General features: G+C 51.5%; 3 protein-coding genes and 1 long non-coding RNA gene across 16 annotated transcripts in view; 2 read left to right on the plus strand and 2 right to left on the minus strand.

Moving 5' to 3' along the window:
• LOC101747443 overlaps nt 1-27,997 on the minus strand; it is a 117,648-nt gene that overhangs the window by 7,092 nt on the left and 82,559 nt on the right. The gene's annotated exons all lie outside the window — the stretch shown is intronic.
• ZNF555 (zinc finger protein 555) lies at nt 63-4,802 on the plus strand. 2 transcript variants are annotated; one of them, XM_040653882.2, is made up of 5 exons: nt 63-338; nt 2,268-2,350; nt 2,541-2,667; nt 3,287-3,397; nt 3,504-4,802. In XM_040653882.2, the coding sequence occupies exons 2-5, from the start codon at nt 2,327-2,329 to the stop codon at nt 4,484-4,486; spliced, it is 1,245 nt and encodes a 414-aa protein (XP_040509816.1). In that variant the 5' UTR covers nt 63-338; nt 2,268-2,326; the 3' UTR covers nt 4,487-4,802. The 2 variants fall into 2 exon arrangements, with proteins under 2 accessions (XP_040509816.1, XP_015128661.3); XM_015273175.4 differs by having other exon boundaries at nt 191-1,205.
• ZNF624 (zinc finger protein 624) lies at nt 191-27,984 on the plus strand. Of its 8 annotated transcripts, none has more exons than XM_040653836.2 (5): nt 191-338; nt 8,625-8,707; nt 8,898-9,024; nt 9,467-9,577; nt 23,347-27,984. In XM_040653836.2, exons 2-5 carry the CDS (start codon nt 8,684-8,686, stop codon nt 25,449-25,451), a joined length of 2,367 nt encoding a protein of 788 aa, XP_040509770.1. In that variant the 5' UTR covers nt 191-338; nt 8,625-8,683; the 3' UTR covers nt 25,452-27,984. The 8 variants fall into 8 exon arrangements, with proteins under 8 accessions (XP_040509770.1, XP_040509774.1, XP_040509771.1 ...); XM_040653840.2 differs by having other exon boundaries at nt 23,350-27,984; XM_040653837.2 differs by lacking the exon at nt 9,467-9,577 and adding an exon at nt 23,127-23,237.
• LOC121107786 lies at nt 5,265-19,243 on the minus strand. 4 transcript variants are annotated; one of them, XR_006932259.1, is made up of 3 exons: nt 12,684-19,243; nt 10,460-10,584; nt 9,018-9,759 (listed from the first exon to the last, which is right to left on the minus strand). It is a non-coding gene; the product is annotated as an uncharacterized LOC121107786 (long non-coding RNA). The 4 variants fall into 4 exon arrangements; XR_005842197.2 differs by having other exon boundaries at nt 9,559-9,759; nt 10,460-11,259; XR_006932260.1 differs by lacking the exons at nt 9,018-9,759; nt 10,460-10,584 and adding an exon at nt 5,265-8,149.

Raw genomic sequence — 27,997 nt, forward strand, 5'->3', positions numbered from 1 at the left:
TCCAGCCCAGCTGAGCCCGGAACTCCTCTTCCCTCACGGCCAAGGACGGCGTGTCTTCCGGCGGGGCGGGGCGGGACGAGAGGCGACGGGACTAGGCCTTCACTTGCCTCTGCTGCTCTGTGTCCCCCACGCCTCGCTCTGCCCTGCCCTGCTCTGTCCTGCTCCCCTCTTCTCCCCTCCCCTCCCCTGGAGGTCTCTCCGAGCGGCGCCGTTGCCGCTGTGTCGCCTCCCGGGCTGCTGCTCCCGGCTCATCCCGGGACGGCGCTCAGCCCTGTGGGCAGAGACGGAGCCGTCGGTGCCGCTTCCAGGAGAACGGCCGCCTCTTCCCAGCAGAGCAGGTGAGGCGGAGCGGGGCGGGGTGCGTCACCCTTTCCTCCCTCACCCCGTGGCAGCGTGGGCACGGCGTTTCCATTTGCCATCCATTCGGGCGCTGCTGGGGAGGAAGAGCGGAGGATCGTCTGGGCACTGCCTTACCCGAGGGCTGTGCGCCATTCCTGCTGTAGAGGACATCAGCAGACGTGGTGCTCCGGCAGGCTGTTGTGCTGGCAGCTGCAGTCTGCGCTGAGGCTCGCCGTGTTTGTCTGCGCACTGCAGCCTCCCTGTTTCTCCAAGGGGTTGGGATCAGCGTTTGAAGCGAAGGACCTGGCCCCGACATCATCCATCTCAGCTCTGGGCCTAGAAACATTTTCAGGGCAATCCATAGTTGCAGAGTGAGCGTCTGACGTGCGTTTCTCACCTGGGAGCCAACACTGGCTTTGGCAGTTTGATACGCAACAGTTGGTTCCATTTCCATTGGTAATCCTAACACTGCTGCCTGAACTGCACGCTCAGCTTCCCAGAACCGAGTTGGATTGACACTGACATTTGTGCTTTGGTATTGATGGAAGAGACTTTGCCAGATCTCCTTAAAGACCGGTTGAAATTAATATGAGCGTATGGGCCGTCGTAACTTACTCATAGGTCTCCTTCTTCCTGGGACAGGTGGGGCCGATGACTTCTGGGCTCTCTTTGTTCAGAGTTCAGGCCTTACCATTCCCCTGGAGGTAGATGGGGGAATTGGGAAGCTGTTCTCCTTTGCATGCTTAACCTAACAGTACCGCAGCTGAAATATTTCCTATTGCTGTTACCTCATTTCTGGAATGCTACGATGAGACTGACGTGTAATACCAGGAGGCTGATTCTGAGCAGTGACTCTGTGGATGCCTGTATGTAATGCTTTTCTTTTTCTCCACGATTGATTACTCTGCTTTAAGAGGCTTCATTCAAATTCTTTAGCTCTATTCGCCTCTGCTTCAGTCTCCGTTCCCCATTCCTGTTCATTTCTGTTCTCCTTTGCTTCATATGCAACTTCCAAATTTGGCATTTGGCAGATAACACCTCTCCCCTCTCATCCCTGTATGGCACCAAATGACTTTGCCCATGTGTCACAGGTGGATGCAAACACAATAGACAATCCTAAGGGAGAAGCAGGACTATATTTATGGATATAATACAGCTATGCTGCAGTGATTTAGCAGTGACATAACAAGATTGGAGATGGCTGGATACACTTGGTTCTTTACTGCATAGAGGATAGGGTTACACACACACCTCCAGGAGGCCCTCCCACTGAGTTACGAGGCTCAGAGTAGTTTCCTTTTCTATCTCAAGTCTTCAAGGCACGGAGGTAAGGAGCCTGGACGTGGCTGGATCCACTCCGAGTCCCTGGCTTGGCCTAGGCTTTATGCGGAAAGAATGCTGTGTTCACAGTCACACTAAGACACAGCCTTAGAGATGCTCACAAAGCTCCAAAGTAACCACGGCTCTCTTACAGAAGGTCTGTACTGACAAGGGTCTTGATGCCAAGCTGTGAGGGATCTCTGTGCAGGTGTGACCTCAAGAGCCATCCCTGCTCGAGGGCAGATCCTGTCGTGCAGCATGCTGCTGTGCAGGAGAGCTCGAGGGGTGCTTGGGCTGCTCCCTGTTTTGGGGTGAGATGACCGACTCCTTGCCATGCTTTGTTTTTAGGCACGCAGTCTGTGTGCCCTCAGCTGTTGAAGTGAGTGTCAGCTATGAGTTCTCTCAGCCCCGCAGTTTGAGACGTCTTTCTGATGGTTCATCTCTTTGAGCCAGAGCGTTAGCAGTGCTGTTGCTGGTTGCCTTCCTGTGCCAGGCCTGGTGTGCCATCCCGGAGGCAGTGCCCTGCAGATGGGCTGGGGAGGGCTGGGCTGGGACAGGGACTGCTGCGTTGCCTGCCAGCTGCCCTTCCCTTTCTCTTGTCCCTGCAGGCTCCAGTTCAACTTGGTCCTTCCAGGCGTGATCATCCCAGGCTGCAGGAGAGCAGCAAATGGCCACAGCACATTGGTGTCAGGTAGGGGCTGTGGGAAGCAGGCAGGAGAGGCCAAGGGGCGAAGGATGTGAATGCAGGGGGAGAGGGAGGTGCCCTCAGCCAGCATGCGTGTGCTGGCGCCGGAGAAGCGGCTGGGACGGGAGTTTGTGTCGTGTGCGAGCTGCTTCCCTGGGCCTTGGCTGTTGCCAGCAAGGAGCCTCTTTGCTTGCAGGAGCCCGTGAGCTTTGCGGAGGTGGCCGTGTATTTCAGCAGGGAGGAGTGGGCGCTGCTGGACCCTGCGCAGCGAGCGCTCTACCGGGATGTGATGCTGGAGACGTACCAGTGCGTGGCCTGGCTGGGTGAGGGCTTTGCTGCCTTTCCTCCTCGTTAGGGCTCCTTGGGCTGTGCTGTGTAAGTCTCTACAAGCCGGGCCTAGAATACCTGCCATGCAGTTACATATTGACTAACACCACAATAAGAGCAATAAAACAAACACAGAGGAGCATGAGTTTCAGGAGGCCTTCTTGTGCTCAGCACTGTGATAAAAACCCCTGAGTCAGTGCTGGCAAGCAGGCAGCAGCCTGGAGAAGGAGGATCAGCTTTCTGCAAACAGCCCTTGTGTTGCTGTGTTGCACGATGCTGCCAGCTCCAGCAGCCAGACAGCTTCCTGGTTCCTCCTTTAGAACTTACGGTTTTCTGTTCAGTTTCCATGCTGCTTTCCAATGCCTTGGGCATTGTACTTGCACGGCAATAAACACATCATTCTAAAAGTAAGTATAAAGAAAATATCCCCTGCATAATTTTCTGTGCTGTAAAAGCATGCTAGGCTCCAAAGGAAGTTGGTGTGTGTTGGCCCAGTGTCATTTAGGCCCTAGTTGTTATTTCACTGTGGGGAGGGACACAGAGTGGAGTTGTTGGAGAAGCAGCTGTGCCAGAATCAATGAAATGCTCTCATCTCCCCTGTTTCTATCACTGAAGCTCCACTTCCAGTCCCCAAACCCACGCTGATCTCCCTGCTGGAAGGAGGGGAAGACCCCTGGATCCCAGGTGTGTGTAGCCCTGAGGCCGTGCCAGGAGACCTGCACCCAGGTGAGAGTGTGGAGTGAAAGGCGGAGGCTGGGGCTATAAAAGCTGTCTGTGATGGGGGAGTATTTGGGGCACCGTGTGCTATTTCTGGATTTTTTTTGTCGTCCAGGAGGTGATGGGATCACAGATATAAAGGAGGATCTGCAGGAAAGTGGTGTGGCTGAAAAGCAGTGGGGTAGCGCCTGTGTGGAAGAAATTGGAAGAGATGTCCATGTGGGCTTTGAGCAGGCAGAGCGCTTCGAGAAGCCACTGGGAGGGCATGTGGGAAAGAGAGCAAGGAACCCTGTGGACTTCAGCGTGGGTCAAAAGCAGCCTGAAGACCACGGGAGCAAGAATGCGTGCCAGAAGAAAAAGCAGAATCCATGCACTGAGTGTGGGAAAAGCTTTAAAAGGTATTCCAACCTTGTTAATCACCAGCGCATACACTCTGGGAAGTGCCGGTTGAAGTGCTCTGATTGTGGAAAGAGCTACAAATGGAAATCTGAACTCATCAAGCACCAGCGCATCCACACAGGAGAGAGACCCTATAAGTGTCCTGAGTGTGAGAAAAGCTTCATGAGCAGAACTGGATTGAAGTACCACCAGCGCATCCACACAGAAGAGAGATCCTTTAATTGCTCTGAGTGTGGAAAGAGCTTCCAGAGCAGTTCCAACCTCTTTCGCCACCAGCGAATGCATACAGAAGAGAGACCCTATAATTGTACTGAGTGTGAGAAGAGCTTCAAAATACGTTCCCACCTCATCCGCCACCAACGTATCCACACGGGAGAGAGACCCTACAAGTGCTCTGAGTGTGGGAAAAGCTTCAAAAGCAGTTCTGACCTCATTGTCCACCAGCGCATCCACACAGGAGAGAGACCCTACAAGTGTGCTGAGTGTGGGAAAAGCTACAAAAGCAATGGTGATCTGAAGTATCATGAGCGCAGCCACACAGGAGAGAGACCTTATAAGTGTCCTCAGTGCGGCAAGTGCTTCAAAAACAGTTCCCACCTCAACCGCCACCAGCATACCCACACGGGAGAGTGTAATGCTTTTATGATTTTTCTGATTGGTATTCCACAATATAACATCGTTCAGTGTACTGGAAGCTAAGTGCTAACCCTGCAGTTGTGTGGATTGTCCATAGATCCGGGTACCTGGTCTCTGAAGGCAAGAATGAACTACAAGTCCCAGAAGCCTTCCTTATTCCATGTTCATTTTCTGCTTGGTGGGAAAGATAAAACTGACTGTGAGTCACAAGACTGCTTCTTTGCTTCCTGTGCTGCTGTCCGCTTCGCCTACAGCATTAGAGTAGGGACTTTGGTTTTGGAAAATCTCTCTCTCATTTTATTTATTAGCTTCAATTCCAGTTAGACTGTATTACCTCGCATCCCGCTATCTTATATATTAAATTGGTTTCTTTCCCTTAGTTCGTTGCAGTTGTATTTCTTTTCGTCTAAGCCTGTCTGTCTGCCTTTTTCCCTTCACCACTTCCCCTCTTCCCAGGTAACGGAGCTGTAAGGCATGCCTGACCGCGAAAGGGCAGATCTGTGCTGAGGAGCTTTGCAGTCTCCCACAGCTGTTGTGGGATGGCTAAAGGACGTGGCAAAAGAGACTGGAGTGAGGTGTGAAAAAGGGAAGGCTATTGCTTGTGTGGTGGTAAGCCAGAAATGGACAAGGGGAGGGGAGAGGAGGGGAAGGAAAAGGAGGGGAGAGGAAGGGGAGGGGAAGGGGGTACCTTGACTCCTGCACGCTCAGACCCAGCCAACATCCCCCCACCCACACATTCCTTCCCCTCCCCCCACCGGGGAGAAGTTGCATGGCCCGCCCGGGGAACAAAGAGCAGTGCCCACAAGGGACGGGGCTGCCTGGCCGAGAAAGGACTGCTCAGCGATAGTAGCCTGTATATGTTTATTTATATATAAAAATATACACCAAGTAGTGCTTAAGGAAGGCGGTGAACTTGTTTTCTTACCAATGGAAAAGAGGAGAATGGCTGACTTCCCAGCAGAGTCAGCCAGGTGAGGCCGAGCAGGGCGGGGTGCGTCACCCTTTCCTCCCTCACCCCGTGGCAGCGCGGGCACGGCATTTCCATTTGCCATCCATTCGGGCTCTGCTGGGGAGGAAGGGTGGAGGATCGTCTCGGCACTGCCTTACCTGAGGGCTGTGCGCCATTCCTGCTGTAGAAAACATCAGCAGAGGTGGTGCTCCAGCAGGCTGCTGTGCTGGCAGCTCCCTTCTGTGCTGAGGCTCGCTGTGTTTGTGTGTTGGGGGCTGCACTCGCAGTGCTTCTCAGTGAGCCAGGTATTTTTCTGTACCTCCCGTTGGATGGCCGTACCATTTTCTAACAGGATTTCTGCAGCTCTTTCTTGGGTAGTGGTCCCCTTTAGGCGTGCTTCCAGTCACTCAAAAGATCCCCCAGTTGGCACAGGGATGGGGCATCAACCACAACACTAGGTAACCTCTTCCTATGCCTTGCTACCCTCACTGTAAAAGATTTTTTTTGCTTATACCTATCCTGAATCTCCTCTCCCTGAGCTGGAAGCCATTTCCCCTTGTTCTATCACCACAGACCCTGCTGAAGAGTCTGTCCCTTCTTTCCTGTAGCTCCCCTTTAGATATTGAGAGGCCGCTCTCATGTCACCTCGCAGCCTTCTCTTCTCCAGGCTGCACAGCCCCAGCTCTCCCAGTCTGTCCTCATAGGAGAGGTGGTGTTCCATTCTGTTAATCATTTTTGTGGCCCTTTGGTGGACGCACTCCAACAGGTCCATGTCTTTCCTGTACTGAGGATTCCACATCTGGGCACAGTACTCCACGTGTGTCCTCACCAGTGCAGAATAGAGGTGCAGGATCACCTCCCTCGTCCTGCTGCCCATGCTTCTTTAGATGCAGCCCAGGATAAGGTTGGCTTTTTGGGCTGCGAGAGCACATTGCTGGCTCATGTCCAGTTTGCCATCCACCAGTACCCCCAGGTCCTTTTCGGAAGGGCTGCTCTCAATCCTTCCATCCCCCACCTTGTATTAGTAATGGGGGTTGCCTCGACCCGGGTGCAAGACTTTGCCCTTGGGTTGCTGAACATCATGAGGTTCACCTGGGCCCACTGCTCAAGCCTGTCTAGGTCCCTCTGGATGGCATCCTGTCCCTCTGATGTGTGACTGCACCCCACAGCTTGGTGTCATCAGCAAACTTGCTGAGGGGGCACTTGAGCCCACTGTTGATGTCACTGAGGAAGATATTAAGAGTATCAGCCCCACCACTGACCCCTGGCGGACACCACTCATCACTGGTCTCCATCCAAACACTGAGCCAGTGACCACCACTCTCCTGCGGCCAGTTCTTCGTCCATAAAACAGTCCACCTGTGAAATCCATGTCTCTTCAATTTGGAGAGAAGGATGCTGTGGGGTACTGTGTCAGAGGCCTTGCTGAAGTCCAGATAGGTGACATCAGTGGCTCTTCTCTTGTCCATTGATACGGTGACACCATCACAGAAGGGCACTAGGTTGGTCAAACAGGATTTGCCTGTGGTGAAGCCATGCTGGTTCTCCCGTATCTCCTCCCTGCCTTCCATGTGCCTTAGCATTGCTTCCAGGAGGATCTGCTTCATGATCTTCCCCGGCACAGAGGTGAGACTGAGAGGCCGGTTGTTCCCAAGGCAATCTTTTTTACCCTTTTTAAAAATAGGTATGATGTTTCCTTTTTTCCAGCCACCAAGGGCTTACTGCTGATTGCCATGACTTTTGAAATTTTGTAGAGAGTGGCTTGGCAACCACATCAGCCAATTCCCTCGGGACTCTGGGGTGCATCTCATTGGGACCCATAGACTTCTGGATGTTCAGGTTCCTCAGGTGGTCACGAACCTGATCTTTGCCTACAGGGGGAGGGTCGTTGCTTCCTGTATCCCCTCCTACCAAACCAAATAAATGTCTGAGGGCTGTGCAGTGAGCAGTTACCAGAGAAGACCGAGGGAAAAAAAACATTGTACGTACCTCAGCCTTCTCCTTGTCCGTTGTTACCAGCCTGCCTGCGTCTCTCACTAGGGTGGGTATGCCCTCCTGGACTTTCCTCTTCTGACTGAGGTACCTTTCTTGTTCTTCTTGGCATCCCTAGTCAAGCTCAGTTCAAACTGGGCCTCGCTTTTCCTGACCTCATCCCTATACAGTCTAGCAGCTTCCTTATGCCTGTCGCTGTTTCCACCGCCTGTGCATTCTGTTCTTGCTCTTCAGTTTGACCAGTGGGTCCCAGTTCAGCCATGCTAGTCTCTTGCCTTCCTTTCCTGACTTGCCACATCTGGGATGGAGAGCTCTTGAGCCCTGAAGAAAGCCTCCTTAAAGATCTGCCATATCTGCCTTGCACCCTTGCCCATGAGGACAGTTTCCCAGGGTGTTTTGGATTAACTCCCTGAAGAGCTGGAAGTTAGCTTTCCTAAATTTTAGCCCCCTAATTTTATTCTTTGCCTGTCTCACGTCCTTCCAAAGCGTGACCTCAATCATAGCATGGTCGCTACAGCCCAGGCAGCCTCCAATTCTGATGTCACTGCTCAGCTCACGTACACTGGTGAGCAACAGGTCCAGTAGTGCATCCTCCATGCTGGATACTTGAATCAGTAAGTTATTCTCAGTGCATTCCAGGAGCCTCCTAGATCACTTACAGCTTGCTGTCCTACTTTTCCAGCAGATGTCTGAGTGGCTGAAGTCCCCTAGCAGGACGAGCAATTGTGATCATGACACCTCCCGTAGCTGGAGGTAGAAAGCCTCATTGACAGGCTCTGATTGATCTGGTGGCCTGCAGTAGGCACCTATCACAAGGCTCCCTTTCTGCCTTGGTCTCTCAGTGTCACCCATAGGCTTCTGACCAGCTCAGGGCAGTTCTACAGGGACAGCTCTTCACATTCTATTCCATTCCAGGTATACATAGCAACACTCCTACCCTTCCTTCATAGTCTGTCCCTTCTGAACAGCTTGTAGCCATCAATAGCCACACTCCCACTGTAGGAGTGCTCCCACCAGGTTTTGGTGGCAACTAAATCGTGGTTTTCAAGCAGCACAGTGGCTTCCACCTGCTCCTGTTTGTTTCCCAAGCTGCGGGCATTGGTGTAGATGCACTTCAGATGAGCGACTGCTCTTGTCACGCACAGTAGACAGTGGCTGCGCAAAGTAGGGGCACCGCAGCCTCCCTGTTTCTCGGGGTGGGGGGAGAGAATCACCGATCAACCTTGTTTTGCTCTCCTGCCCTTTCTCTTGTCCCTGCAGGCTCCAGTTCAACTTGTGCCTTCCAGGCGTGATCATCCCAGGCTGCAGGAGAGCAGCAAATGGCCACAGCACATCGGTGTCAGGTAGGGGCTGTGGGAAGCAGGCAGGAAGCAGGCAGGGGCGAGGGATGTGAATGCAGGGGGAGAGGGAGGTGCCCTCAGCCAGCATGCGTGTGCTGGGGCCGGAGAAGCGGCTGGGACGGGAGTTTGTGTCGTGTGCGAGCTGCTTCCCTGGGCCTTGGCTGTTGCCAGCAAGGAGCCTCTTTGCTTGCAGGAGCCCGTGAGCTTTGCGGAGGTGGCCGTGTATTTCAGCAGGGAGGAGTGGGCGCTGCTGGACCCTGCGCAGCGAGCGCTCTACCGGGACGTGATGCTGGAGACGTACCAGTGCGTGGCCTGGCTGGGTGAGGGCTTTGTTGCCTTTCCTCCTCGTTAGGGCTCCTTGGGCAGTGCTGAATGAGCCTCTGCAAGCCGGGCCTAGAATACCTGCCATGCAGTTACATATTGACTAACACCACAATAAGAGCAATAAAACAAACACAGAGGAGCACGAGTTTCAGGAGGCCTTCTTGTGCTCAGTGCTCAGCACTGTGATAAAAACCCCTGAGTCAGTGCTGTCAAGCAAGCATCAGCCAGGATGGGGAGGACCATGCCCCTGCATAATTTTCAGAGATACAATAGCAATGCCGTGCTTCAAAGGAAAGAAGCTGGTATGTATTGGCCTAGTGTCATTCACACCCTAATGGCGGTTTCACAGTATAAAGGGACACAGTGTGGATTTGTGGGACAAGCAGCTGTGCCAGAATCAATGAAATGCTCTCATCTCCCCTTTTTCTGTCATCGAAGCTCCACTTCCAGCCCCCAAACCCGGGCTGATCTCCCTGCTGGAAGGAGGGGAAGACCCCTGGATCCCAGGTGTGCGTAGCCCCGAGGCCGTGCCAGGAGACCTGAGCCCAGGTGCGTTGCTGGAGAGAGGGAAGGGGGAGGCTGGGGCTGGAAGAGTCCTCTCTGTCTGTGTTTTATTCTGGGCACCGTGTGCTATTTCTGGATTTTCTTTGTCGTCCAGGAGGTGATGGGATCACAGATATAAAGGAGGATCTGTAGGAAAGTGGTGTGGCTGAAAAGCAGTGGGGTAGCGCCTGTGTGGAAGAAATTGGAAGAGATGTCCATGTGGGCTTTGAGCAGGCAGAGCGCTTTGAGGAGCCACTGGGAGGGCATGTGGGAAAGAGAGCAAGGAACCCTGTGGACTTCAGCGTGGGTCAAAAGCAGCCTGAAGACCACGGGAGCAAGAATGCGTGCCAGAAGAAAAAGCAGAATCCATGCACTGAGTGTGGGAAAAGCTTTAAAAGGTATTCCAAGCTTGTTAATCACCAGTGCTTGCTCTCAGAGGGTCGCCTGTACAAGTGCTCTGATTGCAGAAAGAGCTTCAAATGGAGATCCCAACTCATTTGCCACCAGAGCATTCACACAGGAGAGAGACCCTATAAGTGTCCTGAGTGTGAGAAAAGCTTCAAAAGAAGTTCACAATTGGAGCAGCACCTGCACATCCACAGGGGGGAGAGACCCTATAAAGGTCCTGAGTCCAGGAAGAACTTCAGAAGTTACAGTTTGAAGCACCACCGGCACATGGACACAGGAGTGTGGAAAGGGCTTCCAAAACCGTGCCAATCTCAGAATACAACAGCGCATCCACACAGCAGATAGAGCCTGCAGAGCCCTGAACGTGGGAAGAGTTTCAGCCAAAGCCCCAGCCTAGTCACCACCTGTGGTGATGAATTTTACAAATTCCTTGAGCATAGGAAGAGCTCTGGTGCCAAACTAAATCCTGTTCCCCCTTACCTGCATGGAAATTATTCATTCTGCCTTCTTTCAGCTGCAGACAGGCTGCTGTGTGGACATGCAAATGAAAGTCCAGAGTGGGATGTGTCACAACCACTGGAAACCCTCTGCCAGGTGGCACGTTTCTGCCAGGGCAGTGTGCAAGGAGTCAGGAGAGAAAAGGAACAAAAGGAAAAAAAAAATAGCGGCAATGAACTGAGGTGAAAAAACCTTAGTTGACTATTTATAATAGAGAAAGACAAGTTAATTGGGATTGAAGCTAATAAACGCGCGCGCGAGAGAGAGTTTTTCAAACCCAAATCTGTTACTGTAGCTGTAGCAGTTAGCAGCCAGCTGCAAAAGAGAGAGATCTTGTGACCTCCCTGTTCTCTTATTTTTTCTCTCCCCGCAGAAGACAGAAAGTTACAAAATGACGTCTTCTGGAAGCGTAGTGCCTTTTCCTGGCCCCTGGGAGCTCTAGTTCATTCCTCTCTTTGGAAAATGGAGCATTAACTCTGACTCCCACCGTGGCATGATGCTATGAATGTGGTGTTCTGATGCAAAAAAACACCCCATAAAACTGTAAGACACAGGAGCTTCAGATGGCCTTTCCTTGCTAACAGAAGAAAGTCACCGTGCCCCATTTCTTCTTCCACTCTTCCTGCCTGCTGCTTTTTGGTGCTGGTTCCTAAGGAACAGCAGCTGTGTAGGAACGTTCTGTGTGTCTGTGTTCTTCTCAGTAATTTCTGAGTGCACTGATGAATCAGACACAAGGGTGAGGAAAGCAGCAATGCAGCTCTTGGAGGTTAACTGGAAATCACCTGCAGGGGAAAGGGAGGGGAGAGAATAAAGTAGCTGAGTTGTCCTGGAGCTTTTGTTTTCCCTCTCATCTGGCTCTATGTTCTTAAAATAAAAGACAGCGTGTGGAAGGAGGGGAGAGAAAGGTGGAAGGAGGGTTTGGTCTTGGTGCTGATGAACCAAGCCCACTGCTTGGTTCTGGGGGAAGGCACATTTAGCGCACCGCCCCGTCTCCTTCCTAACATTGGCTATCTTTTACTAACAACACATTGGCTATCTTTTACTTCCCAGGGGTTTTGATCAGGAGCTCAGAGGTGCTGTCAGACACCAAGCCTTGATTTGCTCTCATAAACCTATGAAAGCTTAGCTTTTTCTTCCTAAATGCAACATCCCAATTTCAGCAGGTGGCAGGAGCAGAACGCAGTGCAAGCACGTAGAGTACACGTTCAGCTCATCTCCTCGGTACTAAGTTTTCAGATTGGAACAGGCTCCAGAATGTGACTTTGCTTTGCAAGATATCCCTCTCTGTATTTTCTCCCTGAGAAAATGTTGTTGCTGATTTCCCCCCATCTTTTTGCAGACGTCATGTTTAGGTGCATGAAGAGTTGGAAGTTCCCCCTGAACTTCCCTGCTTTCCCTCTGCTTTGGAGAAAGTCCTGCTGTTGTGGACGTGAGTCCCTGCAGAGTAGTGGAGCATTTCAGATGCCAAAATGGTTTATTTCCCTTGTGGTGGTTGGATGGTAGGCATGGGGGAAGGGGAACCTCCATTCTTGGGGGGGGGATGTTCACTTGGGAGGGAGTGAACAGAAGGCTTTGTCCTGGCCAGTTAAACCAGTAGTTGCATCCACCCTGCAGAAAGCAATGCCCTCTGAGTCTCACGCCACCTCTGCACTCACTGCAATCAGCGCAGCCACTGACAGAGCTCCCAAGGGAACAACCAGCCCTCCAGGTGTGCATGTGCAAGACTGCTTTGTATTATTGGTTTTTCATGCTGGCGTCCAAAGTTGGAGGCCGTGTGTGCTTCAGCATCATCAGCATGAGTGAGATGTGGTGGGAATGGCCCTGTGAGGGGTGTGCCGTGCGTGATGGTGGCTCTGGGCTCTGCAGGCCAGAGATGCAGGGCAGGTTACACAGCTGTATGTACTGGTGGCTGGATGGAATGGAGTTTACATTTAGCAACAACATGGTGGGTGCGGATTAAGTGACAAGGAAATAAAGTGGATGTCACTGTGGGAGCCTACTGTATGCCACCCAGCCTGGATGATGCTGCCAATTTCTTTTCTGTCTCACCGCAATTTGAGAGGATGTCTCAGGAGTGAAGACGAACAAGTTTGCACTCAGGGCAGTTCTGAGAGTCACAAGTTTTATTTGACACACACACACATTCATACGCTCAGATAATCCTATATGCAGCAAGCAGAAGTCCCTTAAGTACGATATGACTTACCGACCTCCTAGGGACGGACAAAGTGCTGAGCAGGAGGATGAGATGGAACACGCCCACAGTGGTTTCAGTAGATGGTGCCCACGGTGCATCCCCTGTTTCAAGGTGCACTTGTCCTCCCGGGATCCACCATAGCCTCCCTCCTGCTTTTATTCTCTCCCACTGTCTGCAGGGTTTTTTCCATTTGCACACGGCAGCTGCGTGGCCAGCGTAGGATACAGAGACGAAGCAGAGCAACTTCCTGCAAAACTAGTTCAGCTTCTTGCGAAACAACATAAACCAGCAAGGTCAGCTTCTAGCAAAATAAGCTAAGTCAGCTGTAACCACCTTCCCAGAATGCCTTGTTCCAACTCAGGAACTCTTCTGACTCTTTGGTCAGAACTTTCTGATCCCTGACACATGGCACTGCGTGATCCTGGTTTGGAACATGGTGTTACTGCACTACTTTTGCTGCAAGTCCACAGAAAGCACTTTCCATAGCTTGTTGTACAAGTTGTAAGTAGCATGGAATACTGCACAGAAGAGTGAGGAAACATACGTCCAAGATACAGCCTATCCATACTATCTTTTTCTATAATCCCCATCCCCAGTCCCAGGCTGAAAAAGGATTCCATCCTGAGGACTCCTGCAGCTGATCAGCAAGATCCCTTAATTCATCCAGGTGGCTTTGGATGGATTAGGAATGGTCCAAAAGCTTCATGCAGCAGAGTCCATCAAAGGCCTGGCATCCACGGCCTTGGGTAAGCAGTGGGAAATCGATAGCTGCACCGTTCTGAACTGAGGTGGTCCTAACGCCGTCTACATCTATGAGCAGTTTCCAAATTGCAAATGTAGCAGCACTGCTAAATTTACTACGCCAGCAAGCTAACCTATTCAACTGTGTTAATGCTGCAGCCACACCCCAGCCTGGGCTGCCAAGGCAGCCATGGCAATGATTTCAGCAGCAGGTGCAGCTGTAAACTCGGACTTACAATCCAGCGAGTAAGTATAAAATTCCTGGGTGGATCGCCGAGTCTGTGTTGTTTTCTTTCTTTTTTTTTTTTTTTTTTTTTCCACTGCCATGCAATTGCCATGGTGATTTTGGGTATAAAAACAAGTAGTCATTCACCAGTACGTGGCTCTCCCAGAGCCCCAGCAGGTATGCCTGCCCAAACCTGTTCCCCCCTGATAAAAAATCTGCCTTTGGCGGGGACATTGGGGTGTTATAGCCCATTGATACATTACTTGCAGTGTGATTACACCACACTGAGTCGTTCCAATAACCCACTTTTGTTGAGTAGACAACTGTCGTCGGGGCTCCACCTCTTGGGTAGCTGGCAGTGTGCCAACAGCTCGTGTTAGGCATGAGCGTGGTACGACAGTCAGCGTACAGTGTCCCCAGCATCCGGAGTTCCTCAGGAGTAAGAACTGGAGTTTCCCCAACACATGGCAGGAAAGCCACATGTCCTTGCCATTCAGGCCGGGTAAATCTGGGAAGTTCTGGAGTACACGAGAGTCATTTTCAGTCCGTGGCACTCTGACCAGGCAGGTCAGGAACTGAGTTTGACGGGGTTGCAGTACTTACGCATAGCATATCTTGTCCAGTTGCATTAGCCAGAGTAACCCAAACATTGCTTCCAGGATTGTAATACCTGTAGCAGGAAAGAAGAACGGGAAGAACACAGATGAGTGTTGTGTCCCATCTCCTCCCGCCCCGCCCCAGGGCTCTCCCCTCCTGTGGAGGTGGTGGGAGGGCACTCAATGCCAAGCACCTGATCTCCTATTTCAGCTTGTTTCATCTTCCCCGCCTGGCAAGGCTTTGCTGGGGAAGATTCTTCCCTTAATTCTTCCCAATTTTTGCTTCCAATTCATTAGAAGAAATCGATGCAGAGAGACTTAACAGCAAAAGTTTTACTATCATTAAGGAGATATTCTTAGTGGCAGCGCTGGATGCACAGGGGTAATCCTCCTATCACGCACAGCTTACACAAGAGATCTTCAGTTCATATATATAACTTGTGTTACACCTGCAGAAGTTTTCCAAGAGGTACGCTACATACGTGGAAGTTTCTCAGAGCTATGTTACATACGCACGTTTTCCCAGAAGTATGTTACAGATTCAGTGACTGATTCCAGGCAGGACCTCCTATGTCCTTGGTACAAAGGCTCAGCAGGACTTCCTTATCTCCTTGGTTCAGAGTCACAGCTCTTTCTGTTATCTAAACAAATTGCAGGGCAGGGGTATCTATCAACAAACACTGGTAAGCTTAACTATATTGTGATAACCTGTATCATGGTGAAGCAGATCAGTCTCACAGCATGCCTCCTCATTTACAGTGAGGCATCACAATTATCACCCATAACATCTAAAAGCCTACTATGGTGTTGCAAGTGTTACCCATATTACACAACAATCTTATAAGGATATACTGACAGAATATTTTGTTTAATTCTTTCTTAAATCAGTTCCCCCCGTTTCCAATAACCTTGCAAATTGTTTTGCAAAAGCTCATGTTGCTCATGCTTAATCACTGTAGGCAATGCCCAAACCCTTTGGATTTATTTCTTAAGTTTATACTAAAAGAAGCAGATTATAATTGTTAATATCAGACTTATCACCAGCAGCACTAATAGTGGATGAATTAATACGCCCGATACCTTCGATAATATCAGGGAATACCCGACAAAGATGTCCCACCAATGATGAGATGTCTGTGCCTCAGTTTGCCATGAAATCTGTTTCAGTTCATTTTGGGTAATTATCATTTTCATTATGGATTCATGAAAGGTTTTATTAAACTTTTGAATATATTCTTGAATTCTGTCTGATTCCAAATTTGATAGACAGGTGCAATTGCCGATAAATTCCCAATATTTTGCTGACTTGCTGTACCTCTTGCTCACAGAAATGAGTACCCCTGCCTGATGATATCATGACACGCACCCCAAATTGAGATATTATTTCATTCAATAACACTCATCTAACTTCTCTCACCTTATCTGTTCTACAAGTAAAAGCTTCAGGACAACCTGAAAAAGTGTCTGTCAGCACCAGTAAGTACTGATACTCCCGTTTTCTCGGAAGTTCTGAAAAGTTATTTGCCATTGTTTTCCTGGAACGTTCTCTGTCCTGATAGATGCCACTTGTACCCTCTTCTAGCATTAGGATTGTTCTTCAGACAGATTTCACATTGATGAATAGCCTGTTTCGTTGCGTTATACAGATTGCAACTGACAATTACTTTGTTCGGATACTTATAAATAGCATCCACTCCCCAGTGAGTTTTATTATGTTCCCTTAGAACCGACTTCCATAGGCTGCTAAAGGGCACGACAGCACATCCATCAGGTGTGTATGTCCATCTGTCAGTTTGCTCCTTTCCTTCTAAATCATTCATTAAATTAATTCCTATCCACTCTAGAATATTTTACAGGTTCTGACTCAAATTCAGAGATCTGAAGTTGACTGTCTGGAATTAAAGTCAGTTCACCAATTTCTTTTCCTTCAGCTGCCTGCTTTGCTGCCTGATCCGCCATCTTATTTCCAATTTCCTCTACAGGGTTGCACTTCTGATGTCCCCTACAATGTATAACAAAAATGTTCTCCGGTAAATTCACAGCTTCCAACAGATGCAAGATTTCCTTGGCATGCACACACACATTCATACACTTAGATAGCCCTATATGCGGCAAGCAGAAGCTCCCTAAGCAAGCGTGATATGACTTACTGACCCTCTAGAGTCGGACAACTGCACTGTTGCAAACAGTGGGTACTTCACCAGACTGTCATGACCTTCCAAATGTGGTGGACAGCAGTTTGGCAACTTCATCCGCCGGTTTCCTTAGAACCTGCGTATAGATCTCATTGGGTCCCACGTACTTGTGCACCTTCAGGTTCTTTTGATGGTCTTGAACCTGATCTTCACTTACAGACAGCAGATCTTCCTTCTCCCAGTTCTTACCTTTGCTTTCTGCAGGTTGTGCTGTGTGGCTAGAGCCCTTGCCAACGAAGACTGAGGCAAAGAAGTCATTGAGCACCTCAGCTTTCTCCATATCCCTTGTGACCAGGTCTCTATATCCCTTGTGACCAGGTCTCTGGTCTTCCTTCCAGAGAGGGTCCACATCTTCCCTGGCCTTCCTTTTGTTGCTTATGTATCTATAGAATCTTCTTGTTCCTCTTTATGTCCCTGGCTAGATTTAATTCCATCTGGGTTTTAGCTATCCTAACCTGATCCCTGGCTGCTCAGACAACCTCTTTGTAGAAAGAAGTCCCCCCACTACCATTAGTCACGGAACCAGGCGGAACCAGCCCATAAACCACGGACACCTTTGAGCTCTGAGTCATCAAGAAAAAGGACCAACACTGCGTTCTGTGCCATCACAGAGCAAGTCAGTTAATGAAAACATTCAAACATGTTGGCACAGTTACTAGTCACTGGGGGATCGTGGTTTTAATTTGTGACCAGAGGAACTCCATATCACTGGTAACGTTAGCCCCTGATAATCTAGCTAGCTTCCTACCCACAGCATCTTCCATAGATGCTGATGGCCTGGACACTGCTAATTTCTTCCTAACATCTAACTTAAAACCTGCCCCCTTTCAGTTTAAATAAGATCCTCCTAGTCCTATCACTACCTAGTGATATAGCTACCTAGTGGTAGCTCAGAGGTGTCAACGGTATACCAGCAGGTTCGGTCCGCTCAGTCTGAGTTTACAGCTGCACCTGCTGCTGAAACCACTGCCATGGCTGCCTTGGCGGCTCAGGCTGGGGTGCACCTGCAGCATTTACACGACTGAATAGGTTAGCTTGCTGGCGTAGTAAATTTAGCAGTGCGGCTATATTTGCTATTTGGAAACTGCTCATAGATGTAGACGGCGTTAGGACCACCTCAGTTCAGAACGGTGCAGCTATCGATTTCCACAAATGGCAGTGCACAAAGTTCCACTCGTCACTTTCCTGCCAAGTCCCCCTGGCGGTACAGTGTTACAGTCAGCTATTTTACCCCAAACTGTAAACGTCCCTCCTAACACGGCTACTTTGCCAGGGCCGTAGCCCTGTTAACTGTCAGGCAGACTCACGGTTTCCATCCCGTGCCAAAATAAATTACCAGTTTGGTGCCCTCAGGGCTGACACACAATTTTTACTGCCGTGCACTCTGTGCTGCCCAACCTGGCTCACGAGTGCTTTTCCCCAAGGCCTTAACCAAAGAAAAGAACCAGAGGAAAAGAATCCAGACTTAGGGAATACCTTTATCCAGAGGATTTGGCTTGCTCCTGCAGTGATCTGCCTGAGAGTTGGAGTCCCTCCCAGACAAGCTGCTGGTGGGCACAGGGAGTCCTCTCAGTGGGTCCCACAGTTGAGCAGAGATGCTCAGGCCTGGATCGACAACTGGAGCCAAGAAAACCGACAGAGTAACTTGACACACTAATGAGTTATGTCAAGCAGGTATTCCCTTTACAACAGCGCTGGCTGCATGGGGGATCGACATGCACACCAAGAGAAACAGTGACTACATACAGAAAGGTACGGTCTATACATATTCATTAGACTCCAAGGACATGGGCAGACATTCCAAGAAATAATTAACATCTCTGGTGGTCCTGGGATGCATTCTCCATGAAAATTTCCAGCCTTTTAAGAGGAGTACCCAAACCGCTTCCCACTGGTGTTACATTGAGCTGAGGCACCTGTTTTGCCATCACAACAGGACATCTATTCTACTGCCTTACCTTCACTTGACAACGAACTCCATGCCCTCCTCCACGTTCTGTTCTTGAGCTTACATTCACGCAAGCCTCTCGTACTACAGCTTACACCAGGTTATGCAAAACGCCATTCTCACAATATAGAAAAGCTGTCCTCGCCATTCAGGCACGTTCTCAGCGTGTGCTCAATTCAGCCCACAGTGTGAGCATTTCACCGTATATCCCCCCCCCCCCACTGTCTCATCGGGGAGTGGGCGAGCAAGGCACTGCCTGCTGCTGTCAGACCACCGCACTCGGGTTCCCTCTGAGCCCTGGGATGCAAATGCAAGGAGCGCTGCAGCGTGCGAGCACGGAAAGCAGAACACGAGCCCAGTGCCGCAGCTGGTGCAGATGCTGAACGTGCTCAGCGCCCGCAGCTGTGCGCGGAAGGCACCTGCAGCTGCCGGGACAGCCTGAACAAAAGCCTTGCGAGGGGTTTGCACAACCCCACGGGAGCCATCAGCCAAGCGCTCAGCGCACACAACGGAACGCTGAAAGGGCGTCAGAGGCAGATGCTGCCCGCTGGGTCCCCGAAGGGAAACTGGGGGCTGCCGGCGAGGAGGAGGACAGTAAAAATTGCCCCCTGGGAGGCTTCACATGAAGACGCTCCAAAGGAGGCATCGGGGAGTTGAAAGCTTTCATCGATCCATGCGTGCAGAGCTGCGCAGCGAGGTCATCTCGTGTCTCCCGTGGTCCAGAGGAAGAAATGTGAGGTCATCTCGTGTCTCCCGTGGTCCAGAGGAAGAAATGCAGTCCCAGCTGCGCTGCGTTCCAGAGAGCCAAGCGGGCAGCAGAGCACGCTGAGCTCCTCTGCTCACTTCCTCACCGTCCCAGCTCCAACCCCTTCCTGTGCCCCTCGATATACAACCCGGGCTGCAACACGCCTGGGAACCGCTGCTCCTCTCGCTGCAGCCCGTCCGGCCCAGCAGACCTGCTGTGCTGGTGATGCAGGTTGGTTAGTTTAGCAGTAGGGATGAGTACATTAAGTACCAATATCGAAGTTTAGCTAAAGGAATCGTCCCCAGAGAAAGCCTCCCGATGCCACCCTCGGGATCGCTAACCCAACCGGCAGCCGCGTCCACCCCGCTCCACCCCAACCGAGCCCGGAACTGCTCTTCCCACACGGCCAAGGACGGCGTGTCTTCCGGCGGGGCGGGGCGGGGCGGGAGTCGGTCTTCGCGTGGCTCCGCTGTTCTGTGTCCCCCACGCCTCGCTCTGCCCTGTCCGGCTCCCCTCTTCTCCCCTCCCCTCCCCACCCCCGGAGGTCTCTCCGAGCGGCGCCGTTGGCGCTGTGTCACCTCCCGGGCTGCTGCTCCCGGCTCATCCCGGCACAGCGCTCAGCCCTGTGGGCAGCTGTGGGCAGCGACGGAGCCGTCAGTGCCGCTTCCAGGAGAACGGCCGCCTCTTCCCAGCAGAGCAGGTGAGGCGGAGCGGGGCGGAGCGCGTCACCCTTTCCCTCCCTCACCCCGTGGCAGCGTGGGCACGGCGTTTCCATTTGCCATCCATTCGGGCGCTGCTGGGGAGGAAGAGCGGAGGATCACACCATGGCCCGGGTTGGAAGGGACCTCGCGGTTCATGAAGCTCTAACCCCCCTGCTGCAATCAGGGCCACCAACCTCCATGTTTCATAGCAGCCCAGGCTGCCCAGCGGCCCATCGAGCCTGGCCTTGAACACATCCAGGGATGGACGGGGCATCCACAGCCTCTCTGGGCAGCTGTTCCAGCACCTCACCGCTCTCAGAGTAAAGAACTTCCCCCTGACACCCAACCTGCAGCTGCCCTCCTTCAGCTTAAAGCCATTTCGCCTTGTGCTGCTGTTATCTGCCCTTTCACAGAGTTGCCTCCGCTCCCCTCCTGTTTATGGGCTCCCTTTAGGTCCTGGAAGGCTGCACTGAGGTCACCCCTCAGCCTTCTTTTCTCCAGGCTGAACAAGCCCAGCTCCCTCAGCCTGTCTTTGTAGCCCTCTGATCATCTTTTTGTCCCTCCTCTTCACCCTCTCCACCAGCTCTGTCTCCTTTGTGTACTGGGGGCTCCAGGCCTGCGCACAGTACTCCAGATGGGGCCTCCGGGGGGCAGAGTAGAGAGGGACAATCAGCTCCCTGTCCCTGCTGGCCACCCGTTTTCTGCTGGAGCCCAGGGTACCGTTTTCTTTCCAAGCTGCAAGAGCGCACTGCTGGCTCACATGAAGTTGTTCATCCTTGAGGACCCCCAGGTCCTTGTCTGCAGGGCTGCTCTCCAGGACTGCTCCTCCCAGTCTGTATGTATGCCTGGGATTCCTCGCGCCCCAGTGCCAAACCTTGCACTTTGCGGTGTTGAACCTCATGAGGTTCACCCGGGCCCCCCCTTTCAAGCCTGTTGTGGTCCCTCTCAATGGCATCCCTTCCTTCCACCGTGTCAACCGCAGCACTCAGCTGGGTGTCTCCAGCAAACTTCTGCATTCAGTCTGATGAGGCGGTGTCGGACTTGCAGTCCGAGTTACAGTGGGGAGGGATTTACTCCCCCGGTCCCCAACTGGAGGTTTAGGGATGCAGGGCTCAGGGAGGTGAGAAATACTGGAGTCCTGGCTGCCAGTGGAGACTGATGCCAAGAACTCATTCAGTACCTCTGCCTTCTCTTCATCCGTTGAGGCCACTTCTCCTTTTGCATTTTGCAAAGGAGGTCAACAGTAATAAAAGACCCATAAGTGTGGCCTAAAGGATTGTGGGTGAGAATGAGAGATCTTTGTTTTTTGTCCAAATGTGCTGTAACATCAGAACTTCCAGCCTGTGCCGCAGCAGAAAAGGAGTATTGTGGAACGTCGGTAGTTTTGATTTATGGAGGTCAGCAGCTGCATGAAGTACATGCACAGCAGCCTCCATGTTTCTGTGGGGGCTGGGAACAGCGTTTTGTGGCAATGTATGATTGCAGAGTGAGTGTTTGACATACGTTTCCCACCTGGGAGCCAACACTGGCTTTGGCAGTTTGATATGCAACATTTGGTTCCATTTCCATTGGTAATCCTAACACTGCTGCCGGAACTGCACGCTCAGCTTCCCAGAACTGAGTTGGATTGACACTGGCTCAAGGAGTCCCAAAGCTCAGAGTGCTCCCACATCATACCTAACCTTCTCAAGCCACAAAGTTAAGGAGCGTCATTGCAGCTTGATCGTCTCCTAATCCACTCTTGATCAGGGGATAACGTCAAAGAGATCATATGTACATAATCACTTAAAGATATAACCTTAGAGAAGCTCACAAAGCTCCAAAGTAACCATGCCTCTCTTACAGAAGATCTGTATCAAGAAGGGCTCTCAACATCAAGCTGTGACGGATCTCTGTGCAGGTGTGACCTTGAGAGCCATCCCTGCTCGAGGGCAGATCCTGTCGTGCAGCGCGGTGCTGTGCAGGAGAGCTCGAGGGGTGCTTGGGCTGCTCCCTGTTTTGGGGTGAGATGACCGACTCCTTGCCATGCTTTGTTTTTAGGCACGCAGTCCGTGTGCCCTCAGCTGTTGAAGTGAGAGTCAGCTATGAGTTCTCTCAGCCCCGCAGTTTGAGACAGTTTTGTGATGGTTCATCTCTTTGAGCCAGAGCGTTAGCAGTGCTGGTTGTCTTCCTGTGCCAGGCCTGGTGTGCCATCCCGGAGGCAGTGCCCTGCAGATGGTCTGGGGAGGGCTGGGCTGGGACAGGGACTGCTGCGTTGCCTGCCAGCTGCCCTGCCCTTTCTCTTGTCCCTGCAGGCTCCAGTTCAACTTGTGCCTTCCAGCCGTGATTATCCCAGGCTGCAGGAGAGCAGCAAATGGCCACAGCACATCCGTGTCAGGTAGGGGCTGTGGGAAGCAGGCAGGAGAGGCCAAGGGGCGAGGGATGTGAATGCAGGGGGAGAGGGAGGTGCCCTCAGCCAGCATGCGTGTGCTGGGGCCGGAGAAGCGGCTTGGACGGGAGTTTGTGTCGTGTGCGAGCTGCTTCCCTGGGCCTTGGCTGTTCCCAGCAAGGAGCCTCTTTGCTTGCAGGAGCCCGTGAGCTTTGCGGAGGTGGCCGTGTATTTCAGCAGGGAGGAGTGGGCGCTGCTGGACCCTGCGCAGCGAGCGCTCTACCGGGATGTGATGCTGGAGACGTACCAGTGCGTGGCCTGGCTGGGTGAGGGCTTTGCTGCCTTTCCTCCTTGTTAGGGCTCCTTGGGCTGTGCTGAATGACCTTCTGTATGCTGGGTCGAGACTAATTGCTCTGCAGTTACTTCTTGAGCAATAGCACCGTAATAGCAACAAACGAAAGACAGAGAAGTGTGAGATGTATAAGGTCTTACTGTGCGCAGCACTGTGATAAAAGCCCAGGGTCAGTGCTGGCAAGCAGGCACCAGTCAGTAGGGGGAAGATCAGCTTTCTTTAAAAACCCCTTGTGTTGCTGCATTGCCTGATGCCACCAGCTCCAGCAGCTGGATGACTTGTTGGTTACTCCTTTAGAATTTAGGATTTTCCATTCAATTGCCATATTTTGATGCCATGATCACAGATATATTGTAAGCAAGTAAGCATGCTGTTGTAAAGTTAATTTTAAAGCAAATATCCCTTCATAATTTCCAGAGATGTAAAAGATTTCTTAGCTCCAAAGTGATCTGTGGCCCCAGTGTCATTCAGGCCCAGATTGTGCTTTCTCCATGGGGAGGGACACACAGTGGAGATGTTGAACAGTCACTGTGCCGCAATGATGGAAATGCTCTCATCTCCCCTGTTTCTGTCATTGAAGCTCCTCTTCCAGCCCCCAAACCCGGGCTGATCTCCCTGCTTGAAGGAGGGGAAGACCCCTGGATCCCAGATGTGCGTAGCCCAGAGGCCGTGCCAGGAGACCTGAGGCCAGGTGAGTTGCTGGAGGGAGGGAAGGAGGAGGCTGGGGCTGGAAGAGTCCTCTCTGTCTGTGTTTTATTTTGGGCACCGTGTGCAAATTCCTGATTTTCTTTTTCCTCCAGCAGGAACTGGGATTACAGATATACTGGAGGATGTGCAGGAAAGTGCTGTGTCTGAAAGGCGGTGGGGTAGTGCCTGTGTGGGAGAAATCAGAAGGGATGTCGCAGGAGGCCTGGAGCAAGGTCAGGGTGAGCACATCAAGAAGGCACTGGGAGAGCGTCTGGAAGAGAAAGGAAGGATCTCACTGGACTTCAACATAGCTGAAAAGCAGCCTGAAGAACCCAGGAGCAAGGATTTGTGTCTGATGAAAAAGCAGAATCCATGCACTGAGTGTGAGAAAAGCTTGGAAATAGATTCCAGTGTCATTAACAACAAGTGCATGCACGCAACGCAGAGCCTGTACAAGTGCTCTGAGTGTGGGAAGAGCGTCAAACGGAGAGCCAAACTAACACGCCTCCAACGCATTAACGCAGGCTGGAGACCCTACAAATGCTGTGAGTGTGGGAAGAGCTTCAAAAGCAGTTCCCACCTCACCTGCCACCAACGCATCCACACAGGAGAGAGACCCTTTCGGTGTCCTGAGTGTGGGAAAAGCTTCAACAGCAGTTCCCACCTCACCTGCCACCAACGCATCCACACAGGAGAGAGACCCTTTAAGTGCTCTGAGTGTGGGAAGAGCTTCAAAAGCAGTTACAACCTTACCTGCCACCAACGCATCCACACAGGAGAGAGACCCTTTAAGTGCTCTGAGTGTGGGAAGAGCTTCAAAAGCAGTTATGAATTGAAGCTGCACCAGCGCATCCACACAGGGGAGAGACCCTACAAGTGCTCTGCTTGTGAGAAGAGCTTCAAAAGCAATTCTGAATTGAAGCAGCACCAGCGCACCCACACAGAGGAGAGGCCCTACAAGTGTCCTGCGTGTGGGAAGTGCTTCAGAAGCGGTTCTGAATTGAAGCAGCACCAGCGCATCCACAGACAGGAGCGACCCTTTCAGTGTCCTGTGTGTGGGAAGAGCTTCAAAAGAAGGCCTGATTTGAAGCAGCACCAGCTCATCCACACAGGAGGGAGGCCCTTTCAGTGTTCTTCGTGTGGAAAGACCTTCAAAATCTGTTCTGAACTGAACCTGCACCAGCGCATCCATACGGAGGAGAGACCCTTTCAGTGTCCCGAGTGTGGGAAGTGCTTCAAAAGAAGATCTGTGTTAAAGCTGCACCAGCGCATCCACACAGGGGAGAGGCCCTACAAGTGCTCTGACTGTGGAAAGAGCTTCAAAAGCAATTCTGAATTGAAGCTGCACCAGCGTACCCACACAGAGGAGAGACCCTACAAGTGCTCTGAGTGTGGGAAGTGCTTCAGCAGAAGTTCCCACCTCAACTTCCACCGGCACGTCCACACAAGAGAGAGACCCTTTCAGTGTCCTGCGTGTGAGAAGAGCTTCAAAAGCAGTTCTGAATTGAAGAAGCACCAGCGCATCCACAGAGGAGAGAGACCCTTTCAGTGCTCTGAGTGTGGGAAGAGCTTCAAAAGGAGTTCCCACCTCACCTGCCATCAGCACATCCACACAGGAGAGAGACCCTTTCTGTGTCCTGAGTGTGGGAAGACCTTCAGAATCTCTTCTGAATTGAAGTTGCACCAGCGTATCCACACAGAGGATAGACCCTACAAGTGCTCTGAGTGTGGGAAGAGCTTCAAAAGCAGTTCTGACTTGAAGCAGCACCAGAGAACCCACACAGAGGAGAGACCCTACAAGTGCTCTGAGTGTGGGAAGTGCTACAAAAGGGGTTCCCACCTCTCCTGCCACCAGCACATTCACACAGGAGAGAGACCCTTTCAGTGTGCTGAGTGTGGGAAGAGCTTCAGAATTTGTTCTGAATTGAAGCAGCACCAGCGCATCCACACAGGGGAGAGACCCTTTCAGTGTCCTGAGTGTGGGAAGTGCTACAAAAGGGGTTCCCACCTCTCCTGCCATCTGCACATCCACACAGGAGAGAGAGGATTTCAGTGTCCTGAGTGTGGGAAGAGCTTCAAACGCAGTTCTGAATTGAAGCGCCACCATCGCATCCACACAGGGGAGAGACCCTTTCAGTGTCCGGAGTGTGCAAAGAGCTTTAAACACAGATCTCATCTCAACTCTCACAAGCGCATCCACAGAGCGCAACGGCTGTAGAAGCACCCCAAGACTTTGGGAACCTTCAAAAGCAGTTCCAGCCTTGTTACCTTCTGGCACTGCCACAGAAGGTACAGATCCTGCAGAGCCTCAAACTTGTGAAGAGCTTCAGCCTAAGCCCTAGCCCGGTTACGACCTGTGGTTTTGTGCTTTGAACCTTACAAATCGCTTGAGTAGAGGAAGAGCTCGGCAGCCAAAATCCTTCTTTTTCTCAGCTGCTCTTCTTTCTCCTCTTTGGATGCGAATTCTGCATGTTGCTCTCTGTCAGCTGCAGTCAAGGTGTTGAGCGGACAGTCAAAGGAGAGTCCAGAGTGGGATGTGTCACAGTCACTGGAAACCCTCTGCCAGGTGGCACGTTTCTGCCAGGGCAGTGTGCAAGGACAGTCACCTCTTACCTCCCCTGTAGACCCTCAGTAGACCCCAGAGAAGCAACGCCGGGGAGAGTCCCTGTGAGTGCCTTGACTGCAGGAAGAGGTCTGTCCAGAGCTGGGAGCTCATCACACACCACTGGATCCACGTGAGGAACCCTACAGATGTGCAGCCTGCAAGTAGAGTTTTGGCCACAGCTCGAACTTGCTGAGGTAGCAGAGTGTCTGCAGTTGGGTGAATTCCAGGACATGCCTGCACCAGTGAGTTCACGTGGCAGGGAGCCTTAGAAATGCCTCGAGTGTGAGAAGGGCTTTGTGCAGAGCACGAAGCTCCTCCCAAACAGGAGATGGCAGTCGTGGCAGAAGTGCTACAAACGTCCCATGTGTGGGAAGAGCTTCAACCACAGCTCCCAGCTGAGCAAGCACCAGGGGATCCACTCAGGGCAGAGACCATAGATGTGCCTGCACTGCAGGAAGAGCTTCATCCAGAGCTCAGTCCTCATTAAAGGATAAGAAAATTCTTGTTAGTCCACATGAGAGCTCCCTTTTGATCTTGAAGGTTTTTGCTTTGACCTTGGGACATTGTGTCTGACACCTCCTGCAGCAGGGCCTTCACATTTGCTGGGCTCAGCTAAAGCTGCTGTGCTTGGAATGCAGTTTGCAGGAAGTGGAGGCTTGTTATGGTGAGCTAGTGAAGGCAGCAGGAGCTTGCCCATGTCCTCAGGTGAGGTTCTGTGAATGCTCCCTGACGTCCCAGCAGACTGCAAGGAGATGATGATTGCAGTACCGAGGAGCGCTGCTTCCTCCATGCCAGGGAGCTGGGGCCTGGTCTGGTGCAGGAGAGGTACAGCAGGGCCCTGGGGGTTGGAGGAGCCCAATGCGTAGGGAGGAAACTAGCAGCGGGGAGGCGTGGGGATCCCCAGCAACAGCAGGCAGCAGCCCAGCCAGGAGCTGGGATGATTTACTTTAAATCTGAATCCACTAATTCCAGTCACGTGTCTCCTCTTTCCTTTTAGGTTCCCCCAAAAGGCATTCTCACTATTCTGTGTTTTTTTTTTTTTTTTTTTTTTTTTTACATCACCATGTTCTCAGAAGCAATGAGCAGGTTTTCTCTGAGAAGGAAATAAAAATGAAGAAGTTTTTCCACTTTTACTCCTTGAAAAGTCACTTTAACTGCTGATTTCCCCCACTGTTTTGTCACACATGGTGTTTAGTTGCACTAAGGGTTAGAAAACTTGTTTTTTTTCCTCTCCTCCTGAGCTTCCCTGCTTTCCCTCTGCTGTGGGGAAAGTCTTTCTGTTGCAGACATGATTCTCTGCAGAGTTGTGAGCACAGCGCCCCTTCTGTCCCAGGGGGACATGGAGGGAGGGCTTTGTCCCGTCTGCTTCAAGCAACACTTGTATCCAGCCAGCAGAAGGCTGTGCCCTCGGTGTCCCACGTGAGCTCTGCATGGAGCTTACAGTTGGCTGTGAGGTGGTGGAGAGCCTCTGGGCACTGATTAAGGGACAAGGAAGTAAAGTGGTTGCCTACTACATGCCACCCAGCCAGGACGACGATCCCAATCAATTCTTCTTTAAGGAATTAAGGGATACGTCTGGAACAGCATCACTGTTGATGAACAGCATCACAGAACATGAATGACAATGTCAAATAGGACCAGGCCCATTATGAAGCCCTGCAGCACACCTGCAGCTACTGGCCTCCTGCAAAACCTTGTGCCACTGACCACCACTCCAACTGGTCTGGCCATTCGGCCAGTTTTTGATGCTGCTCACTGTCTACCTATGCAGCCCATACATCAGTAGCTGTCTCAAGTCAGGACACAAAAACCCTCTGCTTCTCTTTCATCTCCCAACTTACTGCATTCCAAATAGACCCCAGGAAAGGCTTCCTTTACAGGTTCTTGCCCCGTGACCTCTGGTGCTCAAGGGACATTTGGATAAAGCCCTGCATGACGTGCTTTCACTTTTGGTTAGTCCTGAAGTGGTCAGGCAGTTGGACTAGATGATCTCTGAAGGTCACTTACAACGGATTTTGTTTTTAATGGTTTTATAAATCTACGTGGGGATAAAATGTAAGAGTCATTATCTTGCTGCTATATGTTTGTGGCTTATGAAAAATAAATGACGAGGATTTATAGACAACCCTCAAAACTCTGAAAAGGAGGAGTTGTTTATG

The sequence above is a fragment of the Gallus gallus genome, chromosome 29, assembly GCF_016699485.2.
Source record: "Gallus gallus isolate bGalGal1 chromosome 29, bGalGal1.mat.broiler.GRCg7b, whole genome shotgun sequence".
NCBI classification, from domain to species: domain Eukaryota; kingdom Metazoa; phylum Chordata; class Aves; order Galliformes; family Phasianidae; genus Gallus; species Gallus gallus.

Coding starts and splice junctions, on each gene's coding strand:
- ZNF555 (XM_040653882.2), top strand. CDS start 2,327: ATGGCCACAGCACATTGGTGTCAG. Junction 2,668..3,286: donor CCAGTGCGTGGCCTGGCTGG/GTGAGGGCTTTG, acceptor CTATCACTGAAG/CTCCACTTCCAGTCCCCAAA. Junction 3,398..3,503: donor GCCAGGAGACCTGCACCCAG/GTGAGAGTGTGG, acceptor TTTGTCGTCCAG/GAGGTGATGGGATCACAGAT.
- ZNF624 (XM_040653836.2), top strand. CDS start 8,684: ATGGCCACAGCACATCGGTGTCAG. Junction 8,708..8,897: donor CCACAGCACATCGGTGTCAG/GTAGGGGCTGTG, acceptor CTTTGCTTGCAG/GAGCCCGTGAGCTTTGCGGA. Junction 9,025..9,466: donor CCAGTGCGTGGCCTGGCTGG/GTGAGGGCTTTG, acceptor CTGTCATCGAAG/CTCCACTTCCAGCCCCCAAA.